Source organism: Mauremys mutica, chromosome 4, assembly GCF_020497125.1.
Source record: "Mauremys mutica isolate MM-2020 ecotype Southern chromosome 4, ASM2049712v1, whole genome shotgun sequence".
Taxonomy (NCBI): Eukaryota; Metazoa; Chordata; order Testudines; family Geoemydidae; genus Mauremys; species Mauremys mutica.
The window spans coordinates 57,743,699-57,760,026 of NC_059075.1; the positions used below are offsets into that span (position 1 = coordinate 57,743,699).

Genomic DNA, 16,328 nt, shown 5'->3' on the forward strand with positions numbered 1-16,328 from the left:
GAGGCATGCTCAGAAGGCCATTCTGTCACATTGGAAGTAAGGGTCATGGATTGTGGGATTACAAAGTTTAGGAAGGGGTTGGTGAAAACATTTGCATGTGATTCTTTGTGCTTTATTGTTGTCTCTACCACTGTATATACATCACGTTCATTCCATTTCTTCACCTCCATGAACTGAATGTAAAATGCCATTTGGCTTCCACAAATACACCCTCTCATCCTGGAGGAATTTTTAAGTCTGGGTTTTAAAGTTCAAGTTCTTTGGGGGGATATACACTTAGTTGTCTTTTATCTGTAAAAAGCACCTAGGACAACAATATCTCATTTAACTAGCTTTTTCAGTCACAATTCAAAACTCCACTTAGACATATCTGTGTAACTTCAAAGTCTGATTTGAGATAGAAAGAAACTAAACCAACAAGTAAATATATCACTGTTTATAAAAATATGTTGACAATAGGTGTGGAATCTAATTCAGATTTTTTCCAAATTATTTTGTAGAACCGTCATGAAATCAGGCTCAGAGTTGGTTAAAGCTGGATTACGTGCATTCTTTGAAAATGCGGCGGAAGATCTGGAAAAGACTTTAGAAAATCTTAAACTTGGGAAATTTACCCATTCACGAACACAAATTAAAGGTGTCTCACAAAACATCAACTATACTACAGTGGCATTGTTACCTATATTGACATCAATTTTTGAACATATTGCGCAGCATCAGTTTGGTGTTGATTTACTTTGTAAGTCTTCTAATTTTTGTCATTTGTTTTTTAAGATTTACTCTGTTGTACTAACATAAAAGACTTTTAATAGTGAATGCATGAGTTCATTGGACCAAAGTCTGTGCTCAGTTACCTTGGCGTATTACCACTGTTAAGCCTGGAATTAATTCTTGAATTTTTGTTGTAAAAAATTTGACTTCATTAGAGTTACATTGCTGTAAATCTAGCATAACTGAGAACAGGTTAGGCTACTGGAAATAGATGTTTTGTTTAAAGAGATTATTTGCTTTTTTTATTTTTATTCCCTATGTAAATATAAGAGATTTTAAGTGCCGAAAGCAAAATTGTTTATGCACAATACCTCTCCAAGCATGGAGATTAATTTAAAATTCTCCTTAAACTTCCTCTTTTCTAATGTGTGTGGCTAATATAGACATCATTTGCTAAAAAAAAAGCAAATGAAGTATTGCAGAAACTTCTGTTGGATACTTTTATTTTGTTGGAATAAAATAAGCAAGAAGTTGAAGATATGCTCAAAGCTCTGTAGTAAAAGAAGATGGCACTGTTTTCACCTTACACTAGAGAAAGTATCCTATTAAATGAATGCTTGATTAGTTTGAAATATTAAAAAATAAAATATTATGAATAAGAAGTAGGGATTTTCAGGTATATTTTAAAAATGCTAGTCAGTGGCAAGGAAAAGTAAACAGTTCAATTCACTCTAAGTGTTTCCCTTGAGGTTTTACAATATGTCCATCAGCAATCCCCATTTTTTCTTTTATGCATTTGTGGAGATTGTGGCTCAGAGATAAAGGATATAGAGAGTAAAGATCTGAATAAAGAGTAAAGGAGATAGAGAGTAAAGTGGAAAGATTCTCAGTGAGTCCAGGATGCTTTGGATCAGGTCCCTGCAGATGACAAATGTAGACTGCTTTGGTTTAACTGGAAATTAATCCTTGGAAATTTGATTATTTGAGAATTTTAAGATATATTTGATAAATTTAAGAGTGTATAATGGTCTGCAAAGTTTTGAGAGTTGCATAAATCATTGGATAGTTATCAGAGAAGCTGAAAATAAATAATATATAAGCACAATAATGACAGGCCAAAAATACTTTATAAATAAGCATTCCATCAGCATTTGGTTAGATTGTATAAAATAGCAAAAATATATTGTTTTCTATTTTTAAAGAGTAGTTTTTCAATGAATTTGTAATGACAATATGCCAACTCTTCTCTTCTTCTTTTTTTTCCCTTTCAGTGGGTGATGTGCAAGTTTCATGTTATAGAATTCTTTGTAGCCTATATTCCCTTGGGACTGGAAAGAACATCTATGTTGAAAGGTATTGAATGAAAGTGATTAATACCTTTATGAAACTTGAGATAATATTGCTTGCTGTGCATCTAACAAAAGAGGGATGTTTCAATGTGAAGATTTAGGCCCAGATTTTTAAAGATATTTAGGCATTACTGTGCTCAGCATTGAAATGCCTAACTGAATCTAACTACCATAGACTTGGATTTTGGCTCCTAAGTTCCTATGTCCCTTTTGAAAATGATATTTAGACTCCTAAATCAGTTAGGCATTGCAACGCTATAAGGGTATGTCTACACTACCCGCCGGATCGGCGGGTAGTGATCGCTCTATCGGGGATCGATGTATCGCATCTCGTCTAGACGCGATACATCGATCCCCGAACGCGCTCCCCATCAACTCTGGAACTCCACCAGGGCGAGAGGCAGAAGCGAGGTCGACGAGAGAGGGGCGGCTGTTGATCCCGCGCCGCGAGGACACGAAGTAAGTCAATCTAAGTCGATCTAAGATACGTCAATTTCAGCTACGCTATTCTCATAGCTGAAATTGCATATTTTAGATCGATCCCCCTTTCCCCCCAGTGTAGACTAAGCCTATGCAGAGCAATACCTAAATGCCTTTAAAAATCTGGACCTTAGTTCGCTGAAATAAGTGTAAGTGATTTTAGTACAAGTAATGAAATGTTTGGAATGATAAATAGAAAAAGTAAGTTTACTTTTATTAAAATAATGGCACATTTGTTAGTATAATAGTTACATACAGAAATAATACAAAATGAACTATTTCTATGAGAACATAAACATTGGTGTACCTGATCAGATCAGTAATCTATCTGGTCCAGCATCCTGTTTATGACTGTAGCCAGAACCAGATGCTTCGCAAGAAACCCTGTTGTAATTATATAATATGGCTAATTTCTTCTTAACAGAACTGAGGAGGGGTTATACCTTACTTTGATTCTTCCTAAACAACCTCTGGTTCTGATGACTTGTTAATTTTTATTTTATAAGTTTGTTCCACCAACTCCAAATTTGACACCTCAGTCTCTAACAGTTAATCTTTATGCATCTTTATTTTCTGGCTCTAATATTTCTGGTTAGTTATCTTCCCATCCATAGGTCCCAACTTACTCAGCTCCTGGTGGGTGCTTAATCCCTGCTCCACCCCAGACCCCGCCACCACTCTACGCCTTTCTCCAAGCTACCACCTCCACCCCACCTCTTCCCAGTCCAGCTCTGCCCCATTTCACCCCCTTCCCCAGCCACTTCCTACCCCACTTCTCCCCCTCTTCCCAAGTGCATTCTGCACACTGCTGAACAGCTGATCTGTAGCGGGTGGGAGGCACTTGTGGGGAGGAGGAGGCGCTGATCCGTGGGCTGTCAGTGGGTGCTGAGCACCCACTATTTTTTTCCCATGGGTGTTCCAGCCCCAGAGCATCCATGGAGTTGATGCCTATGTCCCCATCATCCTTTGTTCAGAGAAATAATTTGCTCTGTACAATTGCTCCTTTTGCTTCTTAATAGTCCAATGGACCCATAGATTCTCTGGCTTAGTGGTTCTCAGATATGGAAATAATTAGTTTTTTATCCTTGGCTATTTGCTCTTAAAATTCCTTCTTAGTCCTTCTAATTTCTATTTTGTGTTTTATCTGCATAGTTTGTACTCCCTTCCATTGGCTTCATTTGAACCGGATTTTCATTTATGGGAGTGATGGCTGTTTGGCTTGAATAATCTTTTGAATCTTGTGCTTTAATGCATGCTTTCTGACAGTTATATGATATAATTAAAGTAGTGTGACAGAGCCAGAGCAGTGAGGTACAGGAGTCTGATAGAGGGCAAATATACTGGTCACTGAATGAGTAGTTTTCTGTTCCCTGAGTGACCAGAGCAGGGGCTGCACTAGAGTAATCAGGAACCTGCTAGAACCAATTAAGGCAGACAGGCTGATTAGAACACCTGCAGCCAATCAAGGCAGGCTAATCAGGGCACCTGGGTTTAAAAAGGAGCTCACTTCAGTTTGTGGTGCACGTGTGAGGAGCTGGGAGCAAGAGGCACAAGGAGCTGAGAGTGAGAGGGTGTGCTGCTGGAGGACTAAGGAGTACAAGCATTATCAGACACCAGGAGGAAAGTCCTGTGGTGCGGATAAAGAAGGTGTTTGGAGGAGGCCATGGGGAAGTAGCCCAGGGAGTTGTAGCTGTCATGCAGCTCTTACAGGAGACACTATAGACAGCTGCAATCCACAGGGTCCTGGGCTGGAACCCGGAGTAGAGGGTGGGCCCGGTTTCCCCCCAAACCTCCCAATCAGACACAGGAGGAGTTGACCCAGACTGTGGGTTCCACCAGAAGGGAAGATCTCTGACGCGAGCAAATCTGCCAATAAGTGCAGGACCCACCAAGGTAGAGGAGGAGCTTTGTCACAGTAGCTTCCATGCTAAGGATATTATTTTCCTTACTTTTGCCTTTAAAATATTTTTTACTATTATTTTATTTTATTATTATTATTACTCTCATTATTGTAAATGGACTCAGTTTTTCCTCTGTAGGCAAGGTGAAACAAAGGTGTCATAAGTTTTCATCTGTTTAAGAATGTTAATTTAACATCCTAAATTTTCAGCATTCATATTTGGTTTTATTTCAATTTTCCTTTTTAAATTAAAAAAAATATTTCTTCACAGAGAAATATGATTGGGATTCTAACTTTCAATCCTACATAAATCTTTGTATTATGAAATGTTCTGTGGTTGCTGTTTCTGATATTCATGCATTATGTTTTTTATCACAAAGAAGCTGAATTTGAATGGAAAGGATATAAACAGAAATATATATCTTGAATATCTGGGTATTTTTTATTGACGCATATTCTGTTTCTGCCTTTTCCATTTCTTTCCTAGCAATAAAACAACTGTAAGCTTTTACTATGTGATTAAGTGACATTATCTTAAAATTGTCCTGGATTTTTTCTACCGTTTTTTTCTCTTGTATTTCTATATATTTTTTGTACATCCATTCATCAGGGAAAAGCTTTCCCCCCCCAAAAATGATGAAAAATGATGAAAAGAACAGATGCAGAAATCTCAGAGAAATAGGTTGTTGTTATTGCAGTGAATTCACTTGGCAAACAGGAATGTTTGTGTTTACTCTGTGATAAATCAATATAAAAATATCAAGCATTTTTTAAAAAGAAGAAAAGCAGGTTGATCCTATATAACCCCTTATGTTAGAGTTACTAAAGTAATTCTCTGGAAAAGGTCTATCACCATTAAGCGTCAAAGGAGAATAGTCTCACATACATAGTGTTCTATAAAATACTCAGACCATCATAAATATTTTTCATGTTTTCCAGTTACATGAGATCATTTTTACTGCCAATTGTTTACATAATAACCATTAAAAATGTTACCATCTTCTTTTGCACTGAGAAATAGAACAAATAAATCAGGGACATAGATTTGCATAACTTCATACATTCTTAGATGGAACTTGAATGAAAAAACTACAATCTGTTGGTGGGCAGTAGAAGAGCAGATGGTAAGTCAAAGTCCCTGATGTCAGGTCACAAATATAGCAAAGCTGTGGCTGTATTAGACTCGCCTGACTTAGTTTTAATGGTACTGCTATTGTTCAGTAATATTAAACAATGCATATATTGATTCTATCATTGTTGCATGTTTTTTTGAAAAGATAACCCACCTTCCACTATTTCTCCTCAGATTCCATTTAGCAAAAAGCTTCCACTGATAATTTTCACAATTATCTTTCATTTAATAAGACAAGTAATGAAGATAAAGCAAATCTTCCCATTTACAAAAGCAATAAGAAACTATGTTGTAGGCGACAGGTTTTGTCTTTTTAGAATTCAGCACTTCTCTAGGTCAGGAAGGTAAATACAGTTTGCAGTATATAAAACTGCCTAGCTACAATAGGCTTTGGTATTTTTGTAGAGTCTCAGAATAAGGTTCTTCTGATGAGCATTGTGTGTGAGGCTTGGTTTTGTGGTCTTGGGATTTTTAAAAAAATCTTCTCTCTTTAATATTGCAAGGTATGCAATAGGAGGTATGTCATTCTTACACCTTGACCTACGTCAGCACAGTTTCTGCTGTGGTTTGGATACTGAAAAGAGAAGCTGCTTCCAGCTCTAGGGTCACATTAGATTCTATAGCAGTTCAAGAAGGACACAGAACACTTACAGATGGCACATCAGAATTTGATTACTATTATTTGTCACAATACCTTTCAGAAGTTCTTAGTTATGTGCCAAGAAAGAAAGTGTATTTGGTAGGCTGATAATGCGGGTAAGCAAAGGGCTAGATCCACAAAGGGACTTGCTAAGCATGGCAGTGCCTATCTTTTAGGTGCCTTGACACGCAGTGGAATCCACAGCCATGAATTAAGCACCCAGGTTCACTGGGGAGAGTTAGGCTTCTAAGAATGGGATTCACAAATGCCAGCTCACTTAGTTGGAAATGTTAAGGAAAGATCTGTGGCCTAAACCCCTGTCTCCAATGGATTTAGGCACCTGTTGCAGCTTGGGATTCACAGTGATGAATCCTCTCCTGGAGTTAAGCATTTAAACCTTTTCTTTCACAAGCTAGAGGAGGAGGATTGGTGGTGGTAGGGGAGCCTCCCCTACTACACTCTCACACTTATAACTTTTAGCCCAGGGGTTAGATCACTCTCCCAGGATGTAGGAGACCTGGATTTAGTACCCTGCTCAGCTTAGTGTGGAGCAGGGGACGGTTTCCCTTCTCCCAGGAAAGGTGCCCTGACTACTGAGCTATGAGGCTTTCTGGGGATCTCTCTCAGGAAAGATTTATCCTGTTAAAGCTGTTTTAGTTTTTTAAATAAATAACTATTCATTGCAGTGAGAGACTGGAACCTAGGTCTTACAATAGTCATCTTCCACCTAACTCTGTAATGGACATAAGGGTGCAAATGGAACTGCATAAAGAGCCTTGCTCTGACCTTACTTTAGCCAGTCTTGTCTTGTCCTGAATTAAAGAGTCTATGTTGGGTGTCAGCTTCAGTAAGAAGGGGTCAGATAATTGAAGGCTCATTCAGTAGATGAGCAATTCCCAAGACACCTTTTTCTCATGTGGGGGCATTCAATGTAGCATTAGTTGATGGATTAAGGTAAGTAATAGTGAATGTAGAAGAACCTTTTGTGGGGTTTTTAATAGTATTTACTTGGTCTTTTATGTGTAGAGAAATGTTTACAAATATTGTTGGGTGCCATTAATTCCTCAGAGGTTCCTCAGACCACTATTCCATTAAAGTGTCATCTCTGGCCTTCTGACTACTGAGTTTGAGAGGATAGTTCCTGTATCTGCATGCATACTTTAAAAGGGTCTTAACCTGTAATTGACAAATCTTAAAAAGTTCACAGTCCAGGTTAAGTTCAAAATTTGGGATGTTTAATCAGAATATCACTTGAAATGTTTGAGGAGTCATCCTTACAATACACCCCAGTCCTCCTCATCCCCCTGCTTGGTTGTGATGTATCTTGGGATGATGAGGGGGAAGCCCCATAACTTGGCTGTCACAACCTGTTTTTTCTAGGTCATTGGTTCCCAACCTGGAGGTCACAAACAGTTTCAAGCAGTTTGTGGCCACCCTCCTTTTCTTTTGCGGCTAAATGGGAGGTGCAGGGTACTAAAACTTTTTTGCTCTTGTAATATGCAGCCAGAATATAGATCATTCAGGACATATACTTCCCACTTGGCCTTCATTAGTCTCTGAGAGGCGTGATTCCTTGAAACCCAATAGAAATCTGGGAAGTCGATGGCCTACCCCATGTCTTTCAGTAACAGAATGCATTAAAACATTGTTTCTCAATGCTTCTCGCCTACAATGGCCCTTTAAATATAAATTGATGAGAAATTAAATCTGTGTATATTTGTATTTTATATGTAGCCATACGTGTATTATTCATATATTTGAGAATCTCAGAAGTAGTTCATTTTAGGCTTTAAAATGAGTAAAGGTTCAGGGAAGGCTCTTAGGTGCTTTCTTGCAGTTTACACATTCCTGGTAGTGATACTGATGGGCTTTGTGAAATGAACACTCATTTGCTAGTAAATGGACTAGGTAATCTCTTCATTTCACGAAGTCCACAAAATGCCAGTCAGACAGTATTTTTTAATATTTATAGTTATGGGATTTTATAAGGTAATTTATCCTAATGTCATGTGTTGAAATAGTGCTTCCCATTTGTAGAGTGTGTAATCACTAAGTTTTTAAAATTTTATTTCAGCATTAATCTGAACATTCTGCACCCATAGATTATGATAAAAGACATCTTCAGATCTTTGCTGCTAGTAAAACTGACAGAGAACAAATGTCTTCAAGATAAACAGATACTGCAGGAGCAATAAATAAACAAGTATATAGAATCTGTTGAAAACTGGAAATGACTGAGTCAGATATGACATCTTATATAATGGAGAATTTTACAGACTTACTGTAAGGCTGATTTGGTTTCCTATGGTGTCATTGGTATACAAGAGGGGGCAGATGCATTGTGCCACTTCTGCTCCCTTCTTTGCCTAAGGACCCTCCAGCAGAAGTTGTCACAAGCCCTGAAGTGAACTTAGCTCTGGGTACCTAAATTGCAGCCACAAAAGCTGTACAAAGGAATATTTGCACATGTGATTACCAGATTTGTGCACAGAAGTCCCTACTTGTGTACAGAAATATGGATTTTGTACATGGAGTAGGTACATGCTCGTGTTAGATAATCATGTTTTTATCTGAATTTGCTGATGATAGTTGAACATTAGGGATCAGATTTACAAAGGGGCTTCAACCTCACTTGTATTTGTGCACACAAAGGTGGTTTCCATTGCCTATGTAAGTGCTGCCATTTGTGTGCACAGTTCATGGTCCATCTGTAGTTGGAGGTTGAATCTTTAAAATGTGATAACTAACTATATGGACTTCTGATGCTATGTAGGCATTTTCTCCATGCATCAGAAGAGCAAAGCCAGCATGAGAACACAAGAGAACACTAATCACTAATGCATACTGTAGGTATATTTGAAAGAGATTTTTTTCATGCTTTGTAATCAGACCTATTACAGCTTCATTTTGACTATGGATGGCTTCCAGAAAAGATAATTTTTCAACCTTTAAGCTTGATTTCACATGTCTGTCTTGGAAACCATTTTCTTGGCCTCAATACAAGAAGGGCCATATGCCTGGTCATTTCAACAAACTGCCATGCTACTTTTAATTAATCTCATCCTTGCATCACCAGCACACTGTTAATTAAATATTGTTTATAAATTCTTTACTTAAACACTATAATTTAAGCAAATGTATGTTTGATGTTGGGCTAATTTTCTTCATTCAGTATCTGTTGTAAAATGTTTCTTCAGCTTACTTGTATTTGTTGATAGCATTTCACTTGCTTAATGTGACAGAGTCCCAGAATTCTGTGTACTGGATGATCCTACTTTTAGTTTAATACAAGGTGGAATAAATTTCTTTAGCCAGTCTGCTGACGTCCTTGCTGCTAGCCCAGTGTGCTTCCATGTGGATGGAGAACCTGAGGATTCCTCTTTTGTGGCCCTGCGAGGCTGAGTGGTTACACTCCTGGGTATAGAATACTCTTGATAGTGTGATTCACATTAATGTTGGCTTATTCTTTAATGTTTCTTGAAGTTGATCTCTTTCTCTTATATACCGAGAGAAAAATATGTATCTAAATATTTTCAGAAGAGTCATCTTATGGCACACCTGAAGTAGCTAATAATAAATCTTCTCAGCTGCAAGACTGTGCTGTGAGCACATCTGTATGTTGAGGAAGGAACACTAGGGAGTTGAAGTCAAATTAAATAAAGGAAATGGCAGCAAAAATCTATAGATACAGCTAAAATGTTCTATATCTCTGGTCTTTTTTGCCATTTTTATGCTGCAAACATGTAAGGCTTATTTTGTAATGTAACTCAAGCCTTTCATGGTCTATGGTGGATAACAAGGGCCCTTACTACTCAAGAGCCAAACAAACATCCTGTTCACAGGGAAACTTATTATATGCACATTTTGTCAACAGTGCGTCATTTTGCTGTCTCCACAAAACATCTTTCTCCAGTGCTGCTTTCAAGTGTAAATGCAGACTTTACTTCCAAACGGATGTACTCCTGCTTAGCTGACTTGTATGCATTAACGTACATCGAGATTGTTATAGAAACATATCAGGAGATGGTGCTATTCAGCAAATACCCTATGTATCACGATACTATTCTGAAATATTTCAGAATCCTTGGTTTGCAGTCTTAACTTATTAAGAGAGAAAATTATAATATTCAAATATCCTTTTCTTCAGGACAACAAATCCTTGAAGAACAGTTTATCCTCACTTTTAATGTGAAGTGCCATTTATACTAGGTTTTCATACTGCTGTATTTTCCTGTTTCTTATAGTGTATTATCATATACTGTAGGGATATGTATGTGAGAAACACAACCAATTTCCCAAGAGTGGCAAATAAATTCATAATTTGATAAAATGGTAAACAAAATAGGAATAAAAATTGATAACTCTGTATAATGCGCGCTGAACTTTAAGAAAGATTTTTCCCTTGAAATCACATTAATTATCTATCACGTACAGGCAGCGTCCAGCACTTGGTGAGTGCTTAGCATCCCTTGCAGCAGCCATTCCAGTAGCATTCCTTGAACCTTCTCTGAACAGTTACAACCCACTCTCTGTCTTCAACACAAAAACTGCCAGAGAGAGAGCCAGTAAGTACTGTACTTCAGAATATAATGTGCTGCACTTCAGGTAGTTGGGAGAAATCTAAACAATGAGAAAAATAAAAGTGTGGTTGAGTAAATAACTTTCTTGCTCTTCCATTGCTTGCTATTTTGGCCCTTGCTACATGATGGTTGAAGCTGGGCTGGCACAGCTACCCTTACCTGTTTTTCTGAACATTGTGTCTGGATTCTTTTTATAAAATTGTGTTCTATTATACTTAGGGGTTAGTCTAAGGGCACATCTGCACTACAAAATCTGAGTAGAGACACATATGCCTGACACTGTTCGGTGCATACAAGGCATAACAGGTTTTGGAGGCGGGGGGGGGGGCAAAGATTTGCCTTTGTAAACAGAAAACAAAGGGTTTTTTTTTTTATATCCAGGATTAAGGAATCATCTTGTGGCCTTCATCAGTATTTTTGTGCCATTGCAGTTGGGAACCTGTGATGGACCCTGACCCCAACCATGTGGATCCCTAACCAGATTGACAGAACAGGATAAATTCCACATGATTTGAAGGGTCTCATTATCCCTGGCAGCATGACTGGCTCTCATGACACACTCTGACTCTCTTCACCTCAGTCAGTGATACATATGACATTTGCTGTCTGCCAAAATAAAATCAGTCAATTCCAGACCATTTCTCACAAAAATCCATCAATTCTAGGGTGACCAGATGTCCCAATTTTATAGGGACAGTCCCAATTTTTGGCTCTTTTTCTTATATGGGCTCTTATTACCCCCTCCCCCCCCCCCACACACACACCCCTGTCCCGATTTTTCACACTTGCTGTCTGGTCACCGTAATCAATTCCCTGTTGCTCTTCCTCCTCTTCAGACCACCACCCTTCCAAAACAAACAAAAACAAACCCATCATGAAAGCAACTGCCTGTAGCTTCCCTACCTGGGAGCTATATCCAAAAAAAAAGTAGCAGTGGGGGCAGGAAAGTTGTTCTGACATGTCTGGCAGTGGAGTAGGCTGGATGATCAGTTGAGGAATTAGCTGTTAAAGTGGGCAGATCTCTGATTAATGCATGGGGTGGAACAGGGAATCCAAGTTCCCTCATCAAACCTCTCTTTAGAGTCCATATCAGGGTTGGGTAGATAGTAGTATCAGGAGAGGGGTAACTGCACTGTGACAAACACATACAGATCATGTTTCTAAGCTACAAACTAATATTTTTCACTGGTTACATTCAGCTGTTATTTAATTCAAGTTTCTGTCTCTGAAATGTAACTGACTAATCTCGTCTTTTCATGGAGAGTGGCAGCATGATCTAGTGAAGGAGACTGAGTCTGGTAGCTAGGAACAAGTTATTTCTGATCTCAGCTGTGACACTAAATCACTGGGCATATCACTTAACCTCTCTTTGCCTGTTTCCCCAACTGTAAAATGGGGATAATAGTATACTAACTCACAGGAGAGTTGTGAGTAATTATTATTTGTCCAGCACTTTGAAAACATAACATGCTAGATTAGCAGTATGGCTAAATCCTCAGTCCTGCACCTAGCCCATGTAGCTGGGCTGGACACCAGCTAGCTTTGTGGGGGTAGGAATCATCCCATCTAGCTTGCAGAGAGCTCCACAGCCACTATATAATGACTAATTACTACCTCGGTAAAATGTGGCATTTGGGAAGGTCACATTCCCAACCCCCAAATCCTGTCACAGCCATGCACAGCAGAAGGGGCAGGATTCAATCCTAATTACTTATTTTATTTAACTCCTAATTCTTTGTTTTTAAAATATTTAGACCTTGAAAAAACACAACAAATACCGTACTTAAATTAAACATTATTGTTTTCTACCCTAATATGCAGTTTTAGGTATGCCAGATACAGTTGAAGAGATGTGTCCAGATATCCCTCAGCTAGATGGATTAATGAAGGAAATTAATGATTTAGCAGAGTCTGGGGCCAGATACACTGAAATGCCCCACGTGATTGAGGTTATCTTACCCATGCTGTGCAACTATTTATCCTACTGGTGGGAAAGAGGGTCTGAGAATATGCCTAAAAGTGCTGGACCCTGCTGTACAATGGTAACCTCTGAGCCACTCAGCATCATTCTGGGAAACATTCTGAAAATCATCAACAACAACCTGGGAATAGATGAAGCATCTTGGATGAAGAGAATTGCAGGTAGCTATACTAAACATGATTTTTTTAAGATTAATTGCATCTATTTGCTATCACCATAGGCGTAGTAGTATTTAATTTGTTTACCACCATTTACTTTACTGTTACATAGTGGTATTTAATAGCTAATAACAAGAAGGAATTCAGAATATTATGTAATTACAAATAATATAAATATTAATAGGAGGAAGCATTTTGGATTTTCAGAAGGTTATATTTACATATGTGTGGTGCCATCAAAAATGTGCCTAGTGCCACACACACAAATATAGGAAGATAAGGTACATGAATCAAATTGCTTATAGCTTAGCAAGGCAAGAACACAGAAAGTGTGAGGAAAGGGGCCATAAAATAAATATGGTCCGAAGAATCCAATTAGAAATCTAAGTTCCAGATGACCATGCCACATCAAGGTGCCCTAGTTGGCCAACTGATCACAAAGCCCAGTGCTCACGGGATCTGGCCATATGTTCACTTAAGGAGGGAGTAGTGTTTACAGCATGGTTTTTAGGAGCTCAAGAGACCTGCATTATGTTGCTAATTCTTCTATGAATTAGCTCTGTGACCTTGAGCAAGTTTATCCTCTCTGTATCTTTGTTTCCATCTATGAAAGTGATGAAATAACAATACCACTTAGCACTTCAATAGCTTTTTTTCATATTCAGATTACTTTACAGATGCTATCAAACTGAACTTCACAATATTTCTGACAGGAAAGTATTTGTATTATCAGTCCAATTTTACAGAAATTGATATTTTGACTGATTCAGAGAGGTGTGATTTACCCAAGGCCATAATTGGATTAGGTAACCAATCTAAGTTTATAATTAATGCATTCCAGATTCCCAGTTACATGCTATCATCACTAGGTTGCACCTCTCTATATAACAACTACCTCACAACGTTGCTGTGATGCTTTATTAGTGGGTATAAGATGCTCCAAGATCATTGGATGAAAAAGTGCTATAGAAATAAAAAGCGTTAGCATTAACAAGATTAAAACAATTGGGAATTGCTTTTTTTTTTAAATATGCAGTTTATGCTCAGCCTATCATCAGCAAAGCCAGGCCTGATCTGTTGAAAACCCACTTTATTCCAACCCTGGAGAAACTAAAGAAGAAAGCCGTAAAGATAGTAATGGAGGAGGAACAGCTAAGAGCAGACAGTAAAAGTGATACCCAAGAAGCAGAGCTACTCATTCTAGATGAATTTGCAGTTCTTTGCCGAGACCTCTATGCCTTCTATCCAATGCTGATACGTTATGTAGACAACAACAGGTGAGAAAATATAGTATTAATAATTCAACAGATCAATTTATTTTGAATCTAGAGTTAAAAAAGACAGAGTGCTATGAACTTAATAGAATGCTGATTTGAAGCTCTGAATATAATATGGGTCTTTAATTGTTAGAATGACATATTTTAAAATTTCACCCATGTAAAAATCTATATGCTTTATTTTTTCTTTGCATTTTAAAATGTTTTCTAGGACCGTAACAGTAATAATAGTCAATGGTAGTGGCATTTCCAGACTGTTCATGTCAGATGGAATACAGCATCCCTCAGTAGCTAAAGACAGTGATGTGCCACTCTAAAATCAAAGGGAGGATTTAGATAATTTATTTTATCTCTGATGGAGTCACCCTCTATGGATAGTGCCACATCATCTCCACCAGAGATAATTATACCTGAGACTCTGAAATCTTCTGGAAAGCATTTTTCACATTTTTGGAATGGCCATGATTTCAACAAGTATTCTAAATAATTTACTGGGGATGGTACTCTTCAAGCATTCCACAAAAGACTTTAACCCCTTTCCCCATTTCAAATTACAAAGTCTGAACACTGCATTATTGTACATTATTAGTATATAATCAGTCTATTTTTCAGGAACAAATATAAATATGGCTGTACTTACACACACACACACACACACACACACGTGTTTGGGGTCACCAAATGAAATTAATAGGCAGCAGGTTTAAAACAAAAGGAAGTATTTCTTCACACAACACACAGTCAATCTGTGGAACTCTTTACCAGAGGATGTTATGAAGGCCAAGACTATAACAGGGTTCAAAAAAGAACTAGACAAATTCATGGAGGATAAGTCCATAAATGGCTATTAACCAGGATGGGCAGGATGGCAGCCTCTTTGCCAGAAGCTGGGAATGAGCGACAGGGAATGGATCACTTGATGATTACCTGTTCTGTTCATTCCCTCTCGGGCACCTGACATTGGCCGCTGTCAGAAGACAGGATACTGGGCTAGATGGACCTTTGGTCTGACCCAGTATGGCCGTTCTCATGTTCTTATATATTGCAAAAACTGTGTTAAAAGAAGATTATTGTAATTACAAAGTCAAGCACTCAGAAGTTTTGATATGCCTGTTTTAAGGTTGCATATTAGAGTGATTTTTGTTTGTTTATTTAAATGATAAAACCTCTCAGTCTATGGATCTCATATCTCTCAGTACTGACCCTTTGGCACCAACCTTGAGACCAGATGTGTCAGTACCCAGAGCTCTGGCATCAAGTGTCTTGGTATCAGAAGCACCTCTATTCTGATCACCTTGGAACCACGTTCTTCAGTACCCAGTACCTTAGTACCAGCTATTTCGGTACCCAATCTATATTCGGTATCAATTCACTTATCTGTGAGCATGGTACCAGACTCATCTCTTCTTGAGAGATTGAAGATAGTGATATCCAAGACACCCAGCTTCTGAGTTATCAGAGGTCTGCCCAGTACTGACCTCTCCCTGTCAGAGACTAGGCACTTCCAATAGAATGCTCCTCCGTTGGAGGAAATGAAATCCTTCTCCTCATCTTCATTTAGTCACAGGAGAGAGTCATTTCCCCCCTTGGGTAGCCCAAAGAAAGCCAGGAAGGGATTTTTGAGAGGATTCTGAGAGGTAGCAGAAATAGACCTGGAACTCATAGGGAGCATCCCTTCTGATACCAACTCAGTGTTCATAACCCTACTAACCATGGCCCTATGGGATGACCTACAGCAGGAGTTCCCAAACTTAGTTCATGGCTTGTTCAAGGTAAACCCCTGGCGGGCCGTGAGACGCTTTGTTTACCTGGGTGTCCACAGGTATGGCTGCTCGCAGCTCCCAGTGGCTGTGGTTCACCATTCCCAGCCAATAGGAGCTACGGGAAGCAGTGCTGGCTGAGCAACCACTTCCCGCAGCTCCCATTGGCCAGGAACAGCGAACTGCAGCTACTGCGAGCTGCAAGTGGCCATACCTGTGGACGCTCAGGTAAAGCATCTCGCAGCCCACCAGGGGCTTACCCTGAACAAGCCGTGGGCCACGTTTGGGAACCCCTGACCTAGGGTATGCAGTCAAATTCTACAATGCTTGCATCATCTGCTGTTTCAAGAGCTAGACCCC

At 38.7% G+C, this 16,328-nt stretch overlaps 1 protein-coding gene across 1 annotated transcript in view; it reads left to right on the forward strand.

The window, feature by feature from the left end:
• Positions 1 to 16,328, forward strand: part of RYR3 (ryanodine receptor 3) — a 642,559-nt gene that overhangs the window by 479,612 nt on the left and 146,619 nt on the right. The window contains 5 exon segments of the mRNA XM_045013234.1: positions 501 to 739; positions 1,983 to 2,064; positions 10,647 to 10,777; positions 12,614 to 12,934; positions 13,968 to 14,208. Coding sequence (XP_044869169.1) covers positions 501 to 739; positions 1,983 to 2,064; positions 10,647 to 10,777; positions 12,614 to 12,934; positions 13,968 to 14,208 — 1,014 coding nt within the window.